This window comes from Chanodichthys erythropterus, chromosome 13 (assembly GCF_024489055.1).
Source record: "Chanodichthys erythropterus isolate Z2021 chromosome 13, ASM2448905v1, whole genome shotgun sequence".
NCBI classification, from domain to species: domain Eukaryota; kingdom Metazoa; phylum Chordata; class Actinopteri; order Cypriniformes; family Xenocyprididae; genus Chanodichthys; species Chanodichthys erythropterus.
Window position 1 is genome coordinate 48451723 of NC_090233.1, and position 20831 is coordinate 48472553.

The following is a 20831-nucleotide window of genomic DNA, read 5'->3' on the forward strand; positions in this document are numbered from 1 at the left end:
ATTTACAGCAACACTTCAAGCCTTTATGCATAATGCATTATGAAGGTATCCATAATATATGTTATAATGTATTATATTTTTTCATAAATAATTATAACCAAAGTTAAAATGCATTATACTATTTGCAGATTCCTTGTTACATCTGAAATTGGTTGTTTGTCATGTGATTTAATGCATTATACTGTCTATATTCATGAGACCATACAGTGCATTGTGAGGCATAATTAATGCATTAAAATACATTTATACAGTGTTGGGTGTAATTCATTACTGAGTAATTAATTACTTTACCTTGATGAAGTAAAGTAAGGGATTACTTTTAACTGTCTTATCAGTTACTTCTGATGTAATGGCATTAAATGCTGTATAATAGACTATAAGGCATTTCTATATAAAACGATAGTGGATTTAACATTAAAATGTAATGTCTAATAAATGTTAAAATGTATGTTTTAATGTAACCTTCTCCCTTCGGTCAGTTCAAGAATAATTTATGCAATTTAATATTATGTAGGCCTATTTTAAAAAGAACTAAAAGGGCAGTTTCATGTCTCTATCTAGTAATTAATGACTTTTTAGAGTATTACCCAACACTGCTTTTATAATGCATCATATATAAAGGCTTTAAGTAAAGTGTTACTAAATTTAACATAACCACACTTCCACCAAAAGTTACTAAAGTTGCTACAATAAACCTGTGGTAACTTGCTATTGGCCTTCAAGGTCATAAAAAGAAATTAAAGATTCTGAATGATTGATATTATTTCATTACAATAATAGCCCCTTTCACACATACGGTGTTTACTGGTGAATTACCTTTAAGAGATCATGTGTGAACAGGGCCTTTTCAAAAACACCAGTAAATCAGGCAATTTACCAGTATGAGGAGTTGTAACATTGCCAGAAAATTACCGGTGTGATGCTGTGTGTGAACAAGGAATGAAGAATAAGAGCGTGTGCGAGGTCCGAACGCGCTGACGCAAGAGTCTGCTTTGAGCCAATCATAAAGTTCTCATGGATATGATGCTTACGCCTGTCACTCAGAAAAAAAAGAAGTCAAAATAAACAGAAATGAAAGCGCTTCTCCTCATGCGGGCTCAAGTTCAAGCTAAGAGCTGAGTGTAGCCAGACTTTTAACTGACACATGAAGATAGTGAGGCAGTCGAGTGGATAGAATCTGCTTTACAGTGGTAGTTTAAACCACGGTGATGAATTCTTTGGCCAAGAGGCTGAACGTATATAATGAATAATAAAGGTCCTAGAACCAAACCCTGGGGAACACCCTGTTTGAGTGAGACAATGGGAGATTTGGGAAAGGCGCTATATACACTACCAGTTAAAAGTTTGGAAACATTACTATTTTGAATGTTTTTGAAGTCTCATGCTCATTAAGGCTGCATTTATTTCATAATAAATACAGAAAAAAACAATAATATTGTGAAATATTATTACTATTTAAATTATGGTTTTCTATTTGAATATATTTTAAAATATAATTTATTCCAGTGATGCAAAGCTGAATTTCGGTATCAATACTCCAGTCTTCAGTGTCACATGATCCTTCAGAAATCATTTTAATATGATGATTTATTATCAATGTTGGAAACAGTTGTGTTGCTTAATATTATTTTATAACCTTTTCAGGATTCTTTGATGAATAAAAAGTTTTTAAAAAATCAGCATTTATTTAAAATAGAAATCTTACCATTCAAAAGTTTGGGGTCAGTATTTATTTATTTATTTATTTATTTTTTTTTTTGAAAGAAATTAATACTTTTATTCAGCACGGATGTGTTAAATTGATAAAAAGTGATAGTAAAGATTTAAATTGTTAGAAAAGATTTACATTTTGAATAAATGCTGTTCTTTTTAACCTTTTATTCATCAATGAATCCTGAAAAAAGTATCACAATTTCCAAAAAAAATATTAAACAACACATTTATAATAACTGAGTATCAAATCATCATATTAGAATGATTTCTGAAGGATCATGTGACACTGAAGACTGGAGTAATGATGCTGAAAATTCAGCTTTGATCACAGGAATAAATGATATTTTAAAGTATATTAAAAGAGAAAACCATAATTTTAAAATGTAATAATATTTCACAATATTACTGTTTTTTCTGTATTTATTATGAAATAAATGCAGCCTTAATGAGCATAGAGACTTCGTTCAAAAACATTAAAAATAGTAATGTTTCCAAACTTTTGACTGGTAGTGTAAATTAAACATATTATTATTATTATTAAGACAGTGTGTACAGATCATTTCTGACTGACATCACATAATCTAACATTATTTTGCTGCTGATGTGTAAATGGTCTCTTAAAGGGATAGTTCACCCCAAAATGAAAATGATCACATGATTTACTCACCCTCAAGCCGTCATAGGTGTATATGACTATCTTCTTTTAGACAAATGCAATCTGAGTTATATTAAAAAAATATCCTGGCTCATCCAAGCTTGATAATGGGACGTTGTATTTTGAAGCCCAAAAAAGCCCAAAATATAGTTATTATATATGGATATTTAAACCCATCACTTCGCTTCAGACGGCCTTTATTAACCCCTAGGAACCATGTGAATTACCTTTATGATGGACGGATGCACGCCCCATTCACAACCATTATCAAGCTTGGACAAGCCAGGATATATTTTAATATAACTCTGACTGTGTCTGAAAGAAGATAGTCATACACAGTGTTGGGGGTAACGCAAGTAACTTGAGTTACATAATCAAATTACTTTTTCAAATAAGTAGTAAAGTAACACACTTTTTCATTTTACAACAAAATATCTAAGCTACTTTTTCACATGTATTGACTGACAGCTCTCCTGTCCTCATGTTGAGAGAAATAAAGGTCAGAGGTGTGCTGTGTGAACATGATGGGTATTGTAGTTCTAGACTGAATGTGAACATGCATTTACTCTTCTCACTTCCACAAAAACATTCAGTATTCCTCAAAATGAATAACAACAGTGAAATGCAATCTTAGAATTTTACACAAACCTGTAATAATTAACTATAATAAATTACACAAATATACTTTATGTATTTAATCTCACTTTATTAACCAATGTCTTTGCTGCTGACCTGATGATCCAATTCAACCACACTAATAAGAAAAAATTACTTTAGGTTAGAAATAAGAGTGTTGAACTTCCTTCTTCTGCATCCTATTGTTCTTTAATCCAGAATGGCAGCAAAGCTGAAAGGTTAATTTGAGCTGCGCCCTCTACTGTACAGGAGTAAATATACATTTCCTTCAGCCTGAGGCTTATTCATTTCACTTTTGGTGTGAAAAGGGCTTTAACATTTGCCAAAAATAGAACTTTTTGTTGTTATTAAAAAACAAATAAGCAAGCCCAGCCGAGGTGAGAAAAAGTAACGCAAAGGTTAGTAACACAATATTGTACCGCATTACTTTTAAAAGTAATTTTCCCCAGCACTCGTCATATACACTGGGAATGGCTTGAGGATGCATGATTCATGGCATAATTTTCATTTTCAGGTGAACTATCCAAAAAGACTGACGTTGCTTGTGTGAACAGCATATTTGTGTATTTACCGGTAAAGTAATTTACTGGGATTTCTGTGTGAAAGGGGCTGTTGTATCCATCACATTCTGGCAGAAACTATAGTCACCACCACAGGAAGTTTATTTTTAGAAGGGATCAATTGTCTCTTTTTAAAATAATGCATATAGTAGAGTGAAATGCATAAATGTTGACACGAAACATTGATGCACAACAGAAACAGCCCATGCAGAACGCAGGAATTCATTAGATGCAGCAGTGAAGATCATTACAGTGTGACGTAACATCGCATACCAGAAAATCAAACAGCAACTTCTGACATGATCCTCAAATCCCTGCAAGTGCTCATGTGCACTTTTGTTCAACGAAGCAACGCGTATTTTACGTCTTCGGATACCTGCGTTACAAAAATAATACAATTCAAATCAGATCTGAACGTTAACCGGATTTTAAAGGCCACTTTAAGGTACTCTGTAGACACACTAAATACTGGATTCAGGTCTCAAAATATTATATTACATGAGCATTTCTTGTTTCTGCAACCACTAGATGGCACCACAAATTTCTGTAAAAACGATGACCGAAGGAGACGAGAAGATGATGTGGGAGATATTTGCGCAAACACACACGGGGACCCTGCGCGTGCAAACTGGGAGGGTTTAAGAGATTTTGGTTGACTGAAGTGTCTTGACCCTGTTCCTGGTTCACCTTTGACCCCCAGCCCTGCATTCAACCCCAATTCGGCAAGCATCCGCATACATAGACAGCAGTACGGCACGTTTCCATGGAAACTGAATAAGATGCTGCACCGAGCCGGTGTTAAAGGTCGTGGACTCTCCTCCGTACTGCAGATGCTTTGACTTTGTCTTGAGTTTGATGGTAGTTTCAGCTCGACGAGAGTGGCAACACAACTTTAGCTCAAATATCCTCTGCTCAGACGTCATCGCCGACGTAAGGGTCATTGTTCCTTCGCCATGGCAGCGATGCTGTTGTCATGACGACCCATCTCCTCCAGAACCGTGGCGAGCTGGTTGAGGTTGCCGTGTGGGAAGTGTTGAGCTTCCCAGAGGTCCAGAATCACACCGGTAGGACTCGTCTTAGTCGCAAAGTAGTTCAGATACCTGTAGGGCGGGTGAGATGAGAGAGACACTTAGAGGTGGGCGGCGTGAGCGCAACAGATCATGATAGAACTATCTGTGCTGGAAGTTTTGATTTGATTTTAATGTGGTAAGTTTTTTTATTTATTTAATTATTCATTTTTATACAAAATCCTGACTGTCTTTTTTTTATTTGGAACTTGGGCACAAACCAAAAGATCAGACTATTCCTAAATGGCAATTTAATGCATTCAATGAGTGTGATTAATTCTTTCAAAATAACACAATACAAAGTGATTTATCAATGACATGGAAATAAAACACATTATTTTGACTTCTAAAGCAACTTAATCAGGCATATGGCCAGCTACAGAGACACAAAAGAAGGTAAACCTATTTTTTCCTCAAGTCAGTATGACTATACAATATATATATATATATATATATATATATATATATATATATATATATATATATATATATATATATATATATATATATATATAGTATTATATTTCTTTATTGAATTAGTTATTTAAATAAATAGATATACACATATATTCAATAATAAATATTAATTATATATATATATATATATATATATATATATATATATATATATATATATATAATTAATATTTATTATTGAATATATGTGTATATCTATTTATTTAAATAACTAATTCAATAAAGAAATATAATACTATTGCACTGCAATTAATTATTCAATAATAACAATAATGATTATTATTAAATACAATTTTTCTTAAATTGTATTAATAAAGAAAAAAAAAAATTAATAAATATAAATATATTAATATCGCAATACTATTAAACTGCAAAATAAAAAAACAATTATGCAATTAAAATAATAATAATAATAGTAATTATTATTATTCAACATATTTTCTTATTTACAGTAAATAAGATAAATGTAATCAATAAAGAAATGTATTACTAGAGTTATAATACTAAAAAGTATTTAATAATAATAATAATAATAATAATAATATTCTATAGAGCACAATTTAAATTATAATTCCAATATTTATGCCTGTATTTATTTCTTTGATTTCAAATATTAAACTATATGGTTTTTGTTTTGGAGCAGTGATTAAAACTTGAACTTTTGACTTGAAGACCCTCTGTTGTCCAACACAATAATCAAGAAAAATCACACCTATGCTTTATATCTATTAAATGATCTTCATTTGGGGTCTTTTCTCATTAAATATTGATGCATGCAATTAATTTGATTAATTAATAGTGAAAAATAGCCAATGTGCACACCTGAGAGTCTAAATAATACAACTGAATTCTATTTCTGTAAGCAGCTACACCTCTTAAAACATTAATTCACCCAAAAATGAAAATACACACGGGAATGACGGGAAAACATGAAGTCATGCATACAGTAATTACAAAGCTGTTCTTAAAGGGTTAGTTCACCCAAAAATGAAAATAATGTCATTAATTACTCACCCTCATGCCGTTCCACACCCGTAAGACCTTTGTTCATCTTCAGAACACAAATTGAGATATTTTAGTTGCAATCCGATGGCTCCGTAAGCCCTGCATAGCCAGCAATGACATTTCCTCTCTCAAGATCCATTAATGCATTAAAAACATATTTAAATCAGTTCATGTGAGTACAGTGGTTCAATATTAATATTATAAAGCCACGAGAATATTTTTGGTGCACCAAAAAAACAAAATAACGACTTATTTAGTGATGGCCGATTTCAAAACACTGCTTCAGGAAGATTCGGAGCACAAATGAATCAGTGTGTCGAATCTGCTGTTCAGAGCGCCAAAGTCATGTGATTTCAGCCGTTTGATGTTTGACACGCGATCCGAATCATGAATCGACACAAAAGATTCATAACGCTCCGAAGCTTCCTGAAGCAGTGTTTTAAATTGGCCATAACTATATAAGTCGTTATTTTGTTTTTTTGGTGCACCAAAAATATTCTTGTGGCTTTATAATATTAATATTGAACCACTGTACTCACATGAACTGACTTAAATATGTTTTTAGTACATTAATGGATCTTGAAAGAGGAAATGTCATTGCTGACTATGGAGGCCTCACAGATCCATTGGATTTCATCTTAATTTGTGTTCTGAAGATGAACAAAGGTCTTACGGGTGTGGAACAGCATGAAAGTGAGTAATAAATGACATTATTTTCATTTTTGGGTGAACTAGCCCTTTAAGAACAGCTTCGTAATTACTGTATGCATTACTTCATGTTTTCCCATCATTCCCGTGTGTATATAAAGCAAATATAAGCACCACATGGCAAAAATCTGCTACATTTCCATCATCACATAGCACATAACACCAGGCCGTCCTACAGATACTGTATTTATCAAAGCTTAAACACACTACAGACAGTCTGAGTCGAATGGAGAATCTCTCTCTGTTCTGAACAGAAGAAAATCATCTTTGTAAAAGGTGCAGCGGCTCTGGAGATCTGGAGTCTACGACTGATGAAGAACTTTGAGAGTCTGTCTTTATACTTTTAACATCTTTTTTTCCCAGGATCCTCCTCACTTTATCTCTCTACTTCCTGTCCCCTGTGAACTCAAACTCTCTCGTCTTCTGCCTCTTTCATGCCTGTTGGTCCTCAGAGGTGAACAGCGTGCTCTCAACCTAAACTCTCTCTCGTTTGAAATGAGATCTCTCGTCCTGCAGTAACACCCCAGCCAGAACTCAAACCATAGGGGTCCTTCGCTTTTTTGCCTTTTCCTCTAATTACGTGAGTTGTGGAGGTGCATAGAGATGCTGGTATTTTGAAAAGTTGATGTCGGAGAGAGTGAATACATCTCTTGGTATTCAGCAGGCGGATCGAGAACAACAGGAAATTTCTTTTTTGCTCCCCTGCTTTTTTTTACCGTTAATTTTCTTCAAACTCTCCTGTGAGATACTTTTAGAGCAGATTAGTTTCTCTTCCATTGCTTTTAAAATAAACGTATACACTGCGGTCTCAGCACATTGATGATAAACACATTCATACTGGGGATGAGATTATATAAAAACGTTGCTACTGTAACACTTTACAGTGAGGTTGATTTGTTAACATTAGGTGATGTATTAACTAACACGAAATAACCATTAATGTTAACAAATACAACTCTTGATTTTAATAATGTATTAGTAAATGTTGAAATTAACATTACCAAAATTAATAAATGCTGTAGAAGTGCAGTTCATTATTAGTTCATGTTAACTAATGTAGTTAACTAATGAACCTTATTGTAAAGTGTTACCAAAACGTTGACCAATAACTATACTTTTATATTATATTATATTATATTATATTATATTATATTATATTATATTATATTATATTATATTATATTATATTATATTATATTATATTATATTATATTATATTATATTATATTATATTATATTATATTATATTATACAACTTTTAACCATTAATAAGCATAGAGCTTGCAGTGTTGCAGTGGGACTAGATAGTATATTTACATTTTTAGCATTTACAATGTATTTATTTAAAACAGAAGCATATGCATTACAGGGTCCAAAAATAAATGAATTTGCATGCATGAAAAAGTCTAGATTGGAGCTGGATTTTGGGCATGCAAATTCATTTACTTTGGACCCTGTAATGCATATGCTTCTGTTTTAAATATCTAGACTTTTCCATGCAAGTAAATTCTGTCATTAAAACCTTTTACTGTAATTTTCATAAGAAAATTAGTACTGCATAATCTGGCATAAAAAAAAAATTCTAATGTTTAAAAAGACCTAATATTATTTGCTCACAATATCTATTAAACCACTGATCAATATCCAATATTAGTATGTAAGCCTTAATATTAGTAATATAAGTCTAATACTATTTCACAGTATTACTGTTGTTACTGTATTTTTGATCAAATAAATGCAGCCTTGGTGAGCAGAAGAGACTCCTTTAGATTTTTTTTTTTTTTTTACAAACTCCAATGAAAAATGAAAGGGATGAGTCATTGTGAGTCACATCAGTGTTGATGTGTGTAAATGTCACCTGTCCAGGTTGAGTTTGTGTGCCAGTATTCTCCAGTCGTTGCCGCGTGTGTGTGGGGCGTCCAGGCTGCTGCACAGTTTGGTTCTGATGCTGACCGGGATTCTGAACGCGCTCGGACCGGCCAGCACCGTGATACTGCTGCCTGGGTCCATCAGGGATGTGTCGATGCTCTGGACATCCTGCAGAACATGAACACACACACACTTAGTGAGGACATTTCATACACTGTACATTCTATCCCAATACACTACCCATCACAGAAAACTGTCTGCATTTTTACATCTTTAATAAATGTCCTTATATTTCATGTTTATGTAGTAATGCCAGTGTGATACCCATGTGATTATACAAATTTGTGATCTCATGAATCACAAAAACACGCGCGCACGCACACACACCAAATAAATGAACTGTTTTTGTGTTTCTCACAGCCAGATTCACCTTCATTTGAAACTATCTAGGATGAATTGTAAAGCGAGTCATTTAGCAGATGCTTTTACTCACAGCACACTGATTACAGGTTCAGTCCTGGAGTAACCTGAGATTAAAGTGTCCTGATCAAGAGCTCAGTGTGATGGGTAATAGGTCACTCTGAGTGGGAGAAGCAACCTCTCAATGATCTGACTTTGTCCACTACACGTGCACTGCTGCCCAAGCAGAGTTAGCTTACTTAACTCGTATCTGAAGCTGTAAATGGATCTGAACTACCCTGGTACTAGTGTGAGAATAACAATAATAATAATAATACATTTTATTTAAAGGCACCTTTCAAAACACTCAAGGACACCATACAGTTGAATGATAGTCATAAAACAAATCAAGACACAATACAACAAAACAACAGCTATTTAACATACGATATTTAAATCAGAGAAAACATATTTAAATAGGTACGTTTTAAGATGTGATTTAAAAATAGATGAGGAGCAGCACATCCTGGACCCCATAGTGACTAAACGAACAGAGGGTACAACAAGAGAAACCGATGAAGAAGATCAAAGTGTACGCTTCGGGGTGTAGATATGAAGCAATTCGGAGAGATATGAGGGTGCAAGATTGTGAAGAGCTTTGAAAGTGAGGCCCTGTTTACACCTAGATGTGTTTTGGTCGATCGGATTACAAGTGGACGACACTACATACAGGTGTAAACAGGGTCTAAAACGTTTTGAGTTCGTCAACTTTCAACCATTTCCAGAGATAGTCGAAAACGCATTTGACCGGATTGCATTCGTAGTGTAAACACTCATGTGGTTGAATGTGTTCGAACAAACACAAAAGACGCCTACTCTCCTGCTACTGACCTAACGAGTAAACATTATGGGAAGCCAAACAGGATTTAAACTTTGTCCCTATTTGGGTGTGAGCAAAAACATGCAATTTTTCTGTGTGTGTCCCTTTAAATGCAAATGAGCTGCTGCTCCCGGCCCCCTTTCCAGAAGAGGGCGGAGCTTTAACAGCTCAACAGCAACAAAGCTGGAGAATCTCACGCAGCCAAAATGAGGATTGTCAGTAACGGTGTTCAGCCTTACATTGTTCAAACCGGAGTCGACACTGATGGAGAGACTCAGGAAGAAGATACAACTTTTAGAATGAAACTGGACATTTCTGAATGGTTACTGGATAAATTTATGTAGTTTTTGTGGAGTTGATTCAATGTCATGTTAATATTTTGTCCAAATCCAGCGTTGAATTGACCCTCGTTTGTGAAGCAGTCCAGCGTAAAATGACGGCATGACAACAACACTCTACTACAACATCTCTTCCCAACATGGCCTCACCCCCTTTGTTGCGTGTTCTCGGGGGCGGGGTTTATGTAAATTTTGGGGTTTGTGATGTCACTAACCCGGGAAGAAGCCTGTTGTAGTCCCTACCAGCCGTTTGTTGTAGTTCTTAAAAAGCATTTTCTGTAAAAGAAAATATCTCCCTTTGCATTGAACTTTGAGCGTCGTAACTTTGCAGATGTTGTTTATGCTCAACACTAACCAAAGTTAAAAAGTGAAATCATAATCAACCACCCCTTCTAAAATGTACATTTAAAATGCAATTATAATCATGTAATGGTGAGTGTTTGCTCATAACTTTGACAGTAATGAGTTTGTAATTCTTAATAATAAACAGACACTAATAACATTTCTGTGTCTTGCTGTAACTGTGTTTGTTCATTTGAAAGGCTCGCTGCTCATATGTATCTTCATATGTATAAAATACCAAATTGAAAGTGACTGAATTGGCGTCCGTCGCCCCGCAGAGTTCGGCTGCTCTTATGGTATTTATAAAAGCTCTCACTGAATCAAGGCTGTTTCACTGCTGGATATATACTTTGCTTCTTGGAAGTAATATCGACTGACATTTTGAATGCATTAAAATCCGAGCTGAAATCTCAATTGCGTGTGAGTGTGTGTGGAGGAGGCGCTTTAATTAAATGAGACTCATTCCTGACATTATTCGCAAAAAGCAACAGCACCAAATATGCTTCTGCTCATGTGCATCTATAAGAATAAAACTGGAGGATGTGAAACAAGTGCAGTCGCCTTGCATTTGAGTGACAGAATATAACATTTCCCACAAAAATGCAACCAAATCATCACTTTCGGAAAAAATATTGGTTATGCAGTCACTATTTTACAATTCATTTTATTGTTATTGTATACATATTTACATTACTGTCCAAAAGTTTGGGGTCAGTAAGATTTTTTTAAAAGAAATTAATACTTTTATTCAGCAAGGATGCATTAAATTGATCAGAAGTGACAGTAAAGACATTTATAACGGTTTTTTTTTGTTTTTTTTTAACACCGATAATAATAATAAATGTTTCTTGAGCAGCAGATCAGCATATTAGAATGATTTCTGAAGGATCATGTGACACTGAAAATTCACAGGAATAAATTACAATTTAAAATATATTCAAATAGACACCAGTTATTTGAAATTAAAATAATATTTCACAATATTACTGTTTTTACTGTATTTAAAAAAACAAATAATGGCAGCCTTGATGAGCAGAAGAAACTTCCTTTAATTAAAAATATAAAACTTTTGAACAGTAGGGTATAATTTTGCACAAAAAAAGTTATGAGAAAAGCGTCAGGCGGAATACTGAAACCAGGTTTTAAAATTTGATTTCTATTTTATTCCTTTTATTATTATTGTACAAGTCTAATTTCTCATGAAATTACCAAAAAAAAAAGATATGCAAAGCTACATGGACAAAAACCTTTAAAGAAAGCCAAAGCCTCGTAGAATCTTCCTAATTAAATTTAATTTAATATTACTGTACAAGTATGACAAAATTTGCAACTTTGATCAATAAAAATGCACTCAATCTATTTTTACTAGCTTAAAATGACAGATGCACTGATAGCAGCCCCTGAAGAGGCCGAAAATCAGTCTGACAGACGCTTCCTCAGCCAAGAAGGACTCGATTCATCGCATCCGTCTATAGTGTTAATGAATCTGTGCTGTTCTTAATTAGACACATTGATTAAAGCCGAGGAGCGGCGGCGAGAGAAAAACACAGCGGCTTGGTGAAAACCCTTTGTGATGTATAGACAGACAAGTGAGGGTGTTAAGAGCAACTGAGGCGCTTCTCAGCCCGTCAGATGGATTAAACAGAAGCAGCCTCTCCTCCAGGGACGCAAACACATGGGGAGTGATGGAAAGACCGGAGGAGAGGATGGATCTGTTCTGAACACCAGTGAGCTGCCTACCTAGACAGCATTTGTAAGCAAAAGCTGCCCCAAACAGTCATCAGAAAAATCTCAATCGCAGAATGCACTGCAACAAGCTCAGAAATAATAATAGATTTTTGAAGAAAATGTGGGTAGAAATGAGCAGTGGATGCTGTGGTTGCTAGAGTACGGTGTCTAAAGAGGTCGTGTGGTTGATGACAGCAGAGGGCGTGAGAGGGCGTGTTACTGTACCTCACTCAGGGTGGTGTAGAGCTGGAAGATCTGACCTTCTCCCTCCACCTGTCTGACACACAGCTTACAGCACAGCTCACACACACACACACTCTGACGCTCCAGAGTGAAGGAGCAGTGCAGCCGCCGCACCGATCCGCTCCACACCTGAGAGAAACACAGCTCCTACACACACACACACACACACATCAGATAACTCATGTGTAATAATAATAATAATAATAATAATAATACTAACAAATTATGTAAAACTTGGGTAATGTTAAATTACTTTATATTAAATGTTATATAACTTAATCATTTAAATTAAAATTTAAAATATATTAAAATGATTTAAAAAATAGTGAATCTGTTATAATAGTGAAATTTGTATATATTCATTAATAATTATAACGAGTTATAATAAAAAGCTAAGTAATTAATGAATTCATGGTAAATGTTAGATTATATTATTATAATTTTTTTTATATAATATTTTTGTTTTTATTTTATTTTATTTTCTTTATTTTCTTTCTTTACTTACTAACTTGATTAAATTAAAATAAAATTAAATGAAAATGAATTTAAAATAATTAAGAATAATAATATTAAAGTCTATATAGAATAGTAACAACAACAAAACAACAACGACAATAAATTATATAAAAATTAAGTAATATTAAATTACTTATTTAGGAAAGTTTATATTATATTACATTAAAATAAATAAATGAATATAAATAACAAATATTAATACTGGCATCTGTATATATTTAACAATAATAATAATAATAATTCTATTAAAATTAAGTAATAATAAATTACTTCATTTTAAATGTTATATTAAATGACAAGTTATATTTTAATAAATACATAATTAACAAATATTAATATGGAAGTCTGTACATATTTAATAATAATAATACATTATATTATATTATTAAATCAATAATGAAGTCTATATTTTATAATATAATTATATTAAATTTAAGTAATATTAAATTACTTCATATTAAATGTTATATTAAGTTACATGTTATATAATAAATAAAAAAAAAAAATTAATATGAAAGTCTGTATATTCATCACTACTAATAATAATAGTAATTTATATTATAAAATTATAATAATATTAGTGTCTGTTTATATTTTTAATAATAATATTAATAATACACTATAATATTAATATTAATAATACATTATATTATTACATAAAAAATAAGTAATATTGAATGACTTTACATTAAATGTTATATTATATTATATTAAATGACTTCTGGCCCTCATTAAATGTCATTCTTCCAGTAGATCTAGTCCCTGACAATATCGTAAACTAAATTAATAATCTAAATAAAGCCTAAATAAAGTCCTCTATAAACAGACTTGACTTGACATTAAGAATATCTTTATAATTCAAAACATAAACCATGCTTGAAAGAAGCAGTTCTTTCTTCACCTGGTATTTGGTGAGTAGTTTGCTCTTCCACTGGGAGTGGATGTCATGTATGGACAGTCTCAGGTTGTGGTTGCTGTAACTGAAGTTCAGAGACTTTGGTTCATCCAGCAGTTTCCCGCCGATCTGTTTCTCTATCTGCAGCACCTCCTGTTCACACAAACACATACAGTAAATTATGCTGCACCATTCGTAACACAATCATAGTCCCTGTACGTTTCAAATGTGTGAGCAAACTTTAACATTTAACTCCCCACTTCCTTTCATTTCTCCCCAGTCCACCCAGAACATTTACAGAGCTGCTAAAATGGGCCAATCAGAAATCATCAAGATTATGATGTCACAACCACGAGCTCATTAACATATTACTGCCATAATTTACATATCAACACCTATTCACTTTTGACCTGCACTGTGTCAGTATATGGAGATTAGCCAATCATTACAGAGCTCATTTACATATCGTATAGAAGCTTTTTACATAATAATAATAATAATAATAATAATAATAAATTGTATAAAGATTATTAAATGTCGTATTATGTTAAATTACTGAATCACTCAAATGAAAACATTAAAATAAAATAGTGTTGTTACGTACTTTGAGTGTGTCCTGCGTGTCGTCGAGGCAGTACACTCTGATGTGGTAATCTAGACCTGGTGTGACCACAGGCCCAAACACGGCCAGTTTGATTCGTTTAGCCGCTGACGGACACACGCTCTGGCCAATCAGACAGTAGGATCCTAGAGTCTCAGTCAGGATGTGACAGGCCTCTTCTCCCAGCTGCACATAACAGGAAGTGGTAAAGTTCTCCTCTCCAACCACGACCACGTCCTGGACACACAATACACACATTTATACACACATTTGTAATGACTCCGACAAATCAGACACAATTATTTGTTATGGTTAACCAATGATTGTTTAAAGCACTCTGGGGCCTGTCCCCATCCCCCGAGAAGTCCTCAGTTAAAAGTTTTATTGCACTAAAGAATGTGGTCGCCACACTGAGAGCAGAGAAGAGACACAGGAATCTTTCCTGCATTATCCCCACAGAACACAGACTCATTAATGTATAGACAGACTGTTCTATAAATGAGCATGCACATCCCCAGGAAATGGTATCCATTATTACTGTTGTTGTATTACACTCATTGTATTCACGTTTTATGATATATTTAAGGTAATTTCAATCTTGCCATGTTTAGTGACTATGGGTTCGTATCGAGAAGATTTAAATGCTTGTGCATGCGGTATGTCTTGCTCGGTCGTAAAAGCCCTGAGAGGAGGTGTGTTCTCGCCCAGAAATACAACATCTTCATTGGCCACATCAACCCTAAGATGGTTGGACTTTGACCAGAGGTTAAAAGCTAGAGCACAACACCCCTCCCTCTCTTTCCTTGCTTCTTGGATGACTGAAGAGACCCCTCCTTGCTTCAGGCCAAGGCCTGAAGTCCGTACTACTCAGAGCATGTAGTCAGGATCTAAATCACTTAAGAGGCAATTTATTAGCAGACAAAGTCAGAACCAAACATGTATTGTGCACAATCTTTATTAACTAACTCACAAACACATAACTAAACTAACAAACACATAACATACACGCAGGTCACACACATACGTAGGTAAGAATGAGCAATGATAGAGTTGAACCCAGCCATGTGCTCATCTATGAGCTTAAGTGTTTCATAGTACTTAGTCCAACGCAGAAGATACTGGCAACAACTTGGGACCGAATCATCAAGATTTCTCCTCAGCCTGCAGATCCGATGCTCCTCAGCCTAAAGGCATCTTGCAAGTATCGTACATTTGAGCACTAAACAGCGATTTAGTATTGACTTGTAAAACTTACCTTTGTCAGCAAAGGTGTTTTATTGCAGAGGAAACTGATGATTCTTTTCCAGATTGTCTTTGACTTTTTTCCTACAGCTCCATTAACAGTTCCACTTCTGGTTCAACTCTATCATTGCTCATTCTTACCTACGAAAGTGTGTGACCTTCGTTGTGTGTTTAGTTATGTGTTTGTGAGTGAGTTAATAAGATTGTGCACAATACATGTTTGGTTCTGACTCCGTCTGCTAATAAATTGCCTCTTAAGTGATTAAGATCCTGACTACATGCTCTGAGTAGAACTGAACAATAAGAATGTTGTTTTTCCATAACATGGAAATGAACATTCCATTAACTCAAAGGGGAAATATTAATAATTATTCATAACTCATTATGATTATTAATTATGACTATTTATGAATATGTAAATCAGTTAATCAGATTAAGTGGATGTAGCTACATTAAGATTAATAAACAATCAACACGGATTAACTAATTTACATATTCATAATTAATCATAATTAATAATCATAACGAGGTATGCATAATTTTTAATATTTCCCCTTTGAGTTAATTCACTACACATTTACACCAGTGTCTCTTCACAACAGTTACATCTCTATCTTTCTGTTGTTCTTTTTATCTATCATCTATCTATCTATCTATCTATCTATCTATCTATCTATCTATCTATCTATCTATCTATCTATCTATCTATCTATCTATCATGACTGTTAATGGATTAAAATGATAAATCTTAAAGTAATAAATCTTTACAAAACAGATATACAAAAATGGCAGAAAATTGACAAAAAAATAACAAATCATAGCATATTTTGTTTAATTAATCAATTTCTTCCTTATTTTAAAATTTAAAAGTAAAATTCATCATTAATCATGTACTTTTTTAATCATTAAGAAAAATATAATATAATACAAAATTATCAATTTTATTTGAACTTTTTTAGCCCATCATGCAGCATAGAACAAAGTGTTCCCCAAGAAAAAAAAAAACATATTCAACAGCAATTAATAAATAAATTAAATAGATTGTATCAATATTTATTCTCATGAAAAATTACTGTAAAAAGCACTTTAATACGATGTTTTATATTTTTTAATCTTAATAAATTAAAGGCAGTACAACCACTACTGCAATGATGTAAAACAATACTTACAATTGAATTATAAATGATTAATATTTTTTGTTACAGTAATTTTTTGGGTTGGGGGAGGGCTGTACTTAATTATCATAAAAATAACATCAAAATGCAAACTTTTAAAAGTCGTAAAAATAGGTTTCACTGTCTTTGCACAAAAAAATAATTTCTTATTATTTCTTCTTCTGATATTTTTGACAGGTTTTCTATATCCCCACACTGCAAGCCCTTCAGGACTTTTGGTCCCCATAGAAATAAAAACCTGTCCACACATACATTGCGAGGGAATCCCGGCCCTGATAAAGGAAGCAGATTTCTCCTGATAAATACACCCCATCCTTTTTCCCGCTCCACTCTTGCAATAATTGAATTTTGTGTTGTCTATTTGTAGAACCCTGCCATGCACAGCAGGCCAATTTACCCTGCCTGCCTTCACTGATAGTTACATTTATTTTCCAGTCATGTTTCCCTCTCTCTGCAGGATAAGTAGTTTATTGAAATGGAGCAGCTCATCTCCAGAGTTTCCCTGACCTGATTCCTCTCGCTGCAATGCTTTCATTCAGCCACTGGCTGTCCTATTGGCCCGTATTAAAATTCCTTACCTCCCATTGGTCCTGCTGCGTGTGGCTCTTGAGGATGATTTGCCAGTTGTCAGAGTTGGCGTGCGAGCAGTGGTGTAGAGTGAGGATGACGGGACGGGTCAACAGGGCGCCCACGGGACCGCAGCTGACCACAGCGCTGAGCACAGCCTCCCCGTCACCAACCGCTGGCCTGAGAGAGACGGAGACGTTTAAAACATTTGCCTACGTCTGTTTGCCTGTTTTCTGCTGTTGGTCTCACTGAAATCACTGTAGAAGGTACAGTAACACATACAACCACAACCAGAACTGTTTGAAAGTTAATAATAAATTACTCTACCAGTCAAAAGTTTGGAAAATGTAAATTTGGTGCTCAATTATTAATAATCAATCTCATTATTATCAATGTTAAAAACAAATACTTTTGTGGAAACCATGATACATTTTTTCAGGATCCTTTGATGAATAGAAAGTTCAAAAGAACAGCATTTTTTTTAAACGGAAATCTTTTGTAACATTCTAAATGTCTTTTTTAAAATTTCTTTATTTTTTATCTTACTGTACTTCAAACCTTTGAATGGTAGTGTATCACATTTTTCACACAAATATAAAACAGCACAACTGTTTTCAATTATGATAAAAATGTTTCCTTTTTAATAGTGTTTTAATTAAGCATTTAACACATTTGCGCAATTTTTTACATACAGGATAATATGGAAGCTTGTTTCCGCCAAGAAATAAAAAATAAAGTAATTGCAACTTTTTATCTTACAATTCAGACATATAAACTCACAATTGTGAGTTATAAAGTCATAATTGCGATTTAGTCATAATTGCTAGTTATAAAGTCACAATTGCGAGTTAAAAAGTCACAATTGCGAGTTATAAAGTCATAATTGCGATTTAGTCATAATTGCTAGTTATAAAGTCACAATTGCGAGTTATAAAGTCATAATTGCAAGTTAAAAAGTCACAATTGCGAGTTATAAAGTCACAATTGCAAGTTATAAAGTCGCAATTCCAAGTTATAGTCACAATTGCGAGTTATAAAGTCATAATTGCAATTTATAAAGTCAGAATTGTGAGATATAAACTTGCAATTGTTTGTTATATTGTCCAATTGTGAAGGGAAAAAAAAGACTGATGTTTTTTCTCAGAGTTTATATCTCACATTGCGATTTAAATGTGCAATTCTGAGAAAAAAAGTGAGAATTATCAGATAGAAAGTCAGAATTGTGAGATATAAACTCGCAATTGCAAAAAAAGTAAAAATTGCAAGTCAATTCTGACTTTGTGAGTTTATATCATGCAATTCTGACAATTCTCAGAATTGTCAGAATTCTCAGAATTGCAATTTATAAAGTCAGAAATGGGAGTTATAATTTCAGAATTGCATGATAAAAACTCTCATTTGTGAGAAAGAAAAGTCAGAATTGTGATATAAAAAGTCGCAATTACCTTTTTTAATTTTTTTATTTAGTGGCGGAAACAAGCTTCCATAGGATAATGATATGTAAAGTTTTGTAAATTTATAACATTCTACCCAGAAAACAACAATTTCTCCAGATGTTTGGGATGTCCAAATGTCCCCATGATGTAATATAAACCTGAGTTCACCTACATCGTGGGGACCAACCACCGGTCTCCACAATGTAAATTAATTAATAAAAATACTAAATGATGTTTTTGTGAGAAAATAAAGGTGTGCACAGTTTCCTGTGATGGTTAGGTTTAGGGTTAGGGGTAGGGTAGGGGGATAGAAAGTATGGTTGCGGCCTATGGAAACTCCCCACAATTCACAAAAACAAACATGTGTGTGTGTGTGGTGTTATGTTTTTTTTTTTTTTTTTTTTTTTTTACCTCATGCTCTCTGTCCTCTGTACGGTCACAAACATCTCATACACACGACCCTGAGGAATCGCACCAGCGGGAACCAACAAACTCACACCTGAAATGCCATTAGAGATTGTGGCTAATTAGAACTCTCAGAATTCAGATGAACATGTACTTTCCTTCCTTCCTTCCATCCATCCATTCATCCAGACAGAGAGAGACAGACAGACAGACAGATAGATAGATAGATAGATAGATAGATAGATAGATAGATAGATAGATAGATAGATAGATAGATAGATAGATAGATAGATAGATAGATAGATAGATAGATAGATAGATAGATAGATAGATAGATAGATAGATAGATAGATAGATAGATAGATAGATAGATAGAGTGTCAGAGGAGTGTCATGTGTCAGATTTTTGCAGTTTATAAAGTGGATTAATAGCTGCCGCCCATCCTGCCATCCTCTGGATTAATTTATCACTGTCACTGACAGTTTGTATCCTCATCACATGAGTGAGAGATTGTGAATGTGACATTTCCATTGCATCTTACTGGAATCCATTCCAGCCATATGCCTTAATTAGACTAATGTAAGACTATCAACACAATCAATTAATCATCATAAATTATATCACATGGTGATTTGTAAATATGTTGGACACTCAGTGAGGAAGAGAGTGTGATTGTGCATCATAAATCATACATAAATGAGGTGTGTGTGTGTGCATGCGTGTCCGATCTCACCTGAGTTGGGTATGATCAGATGACCTCCCAGTGAGTTGAACGACCCTAACGCTGTGCACGTTGGATCCCGTGTGCGTGCCAGCGTCTGGTTCCGTGGGGTCACAGGGTCGCTGTCCAAAAGTAAGTGGGTGACTTTTGGGGACAGGGTGGCAGAGAGGTCAGAGGTCATGTCCTCCTGAGGGGTCATTGTGCCAGAGGAGTTGTAGACTTTGATCTTGAGGTTGGGAAGCGGCAGCGGCTCCAGCAGAGGGGAGCTGGTCATGGGGATTTTGTCCGAGATGTCGTGGAGGGCATATACTGGACCGCGATACAGCGCCGCCGCTGTGGACAGGTCAGGGGTCGCCGCCAGCAAATCCGCTGCAAAAGACACACATGACATTACTGCTGAATATCATGAATAACATTTGAAGATGATGGAGGGAGGGATGCCTTTGCTCACCAAGGCTGCATTTATTTGATAAAAAAATACAGTAAAAACAGTGATATTTTTCAATTTAATTTAAATTTACATTTTTGTTTTTTTTTCATATCCAATAACCAGTTTCATTTAAACCACAAATAATTTATTGCATTACATCAAAAAGCCTACGACTTTCCTTTTCATTTCTCTACAAGTGACAATTTTTAAACATCTTTGTTCG

The 20831-nt window shown here is 34.1% G+C and overlaps 1 protein-coding gene across 2 annotated transcripts in view; it reads right to left on the reverse strand.

The window, feature by feature from the left end:
- Positions 1–2613: 2613 nt before the first annotated feature.
- unc5ca (unc-5 netrin receptor Ca) overlaps positions 2614–20831 on the reverse strand; it is a 183950-nt gene continuing 165732 nt past the window's right edge. For both annotated transcript variants that reach the window (XM_067405889.1, XM_067405888.1), the window contains 8 exons: positions 20191–20547; positions 19464–19551; positions 17628–17796; positions 14636–14869; positions 14038–14184; positions 12603–12767; positions 8680–8858; positions 2614–4664 (listed from right to left, as the gene is read on the reverse strand). In XM_067405889.1, the coding sequence (XP_067261990.1) occupies positions 4502–4664; positions 8680–8858; positions 12603–12767; positions 14038–14184; positions 14636–14869; positions 17628–17796; positions 19464–19551; positions 20191–20547 (1502 nt within the window). In that variant the 3' untranslated portion in view covers positions 2614–4501. The remainder of the gene's footprint in view (positions 4665–8679; positions 8859–12602; positions 12768–14037; positions 14185–14635; positions 14870–17627; positions 17797–19463; positions 19552–20190; positions 20548–20831) is intronic.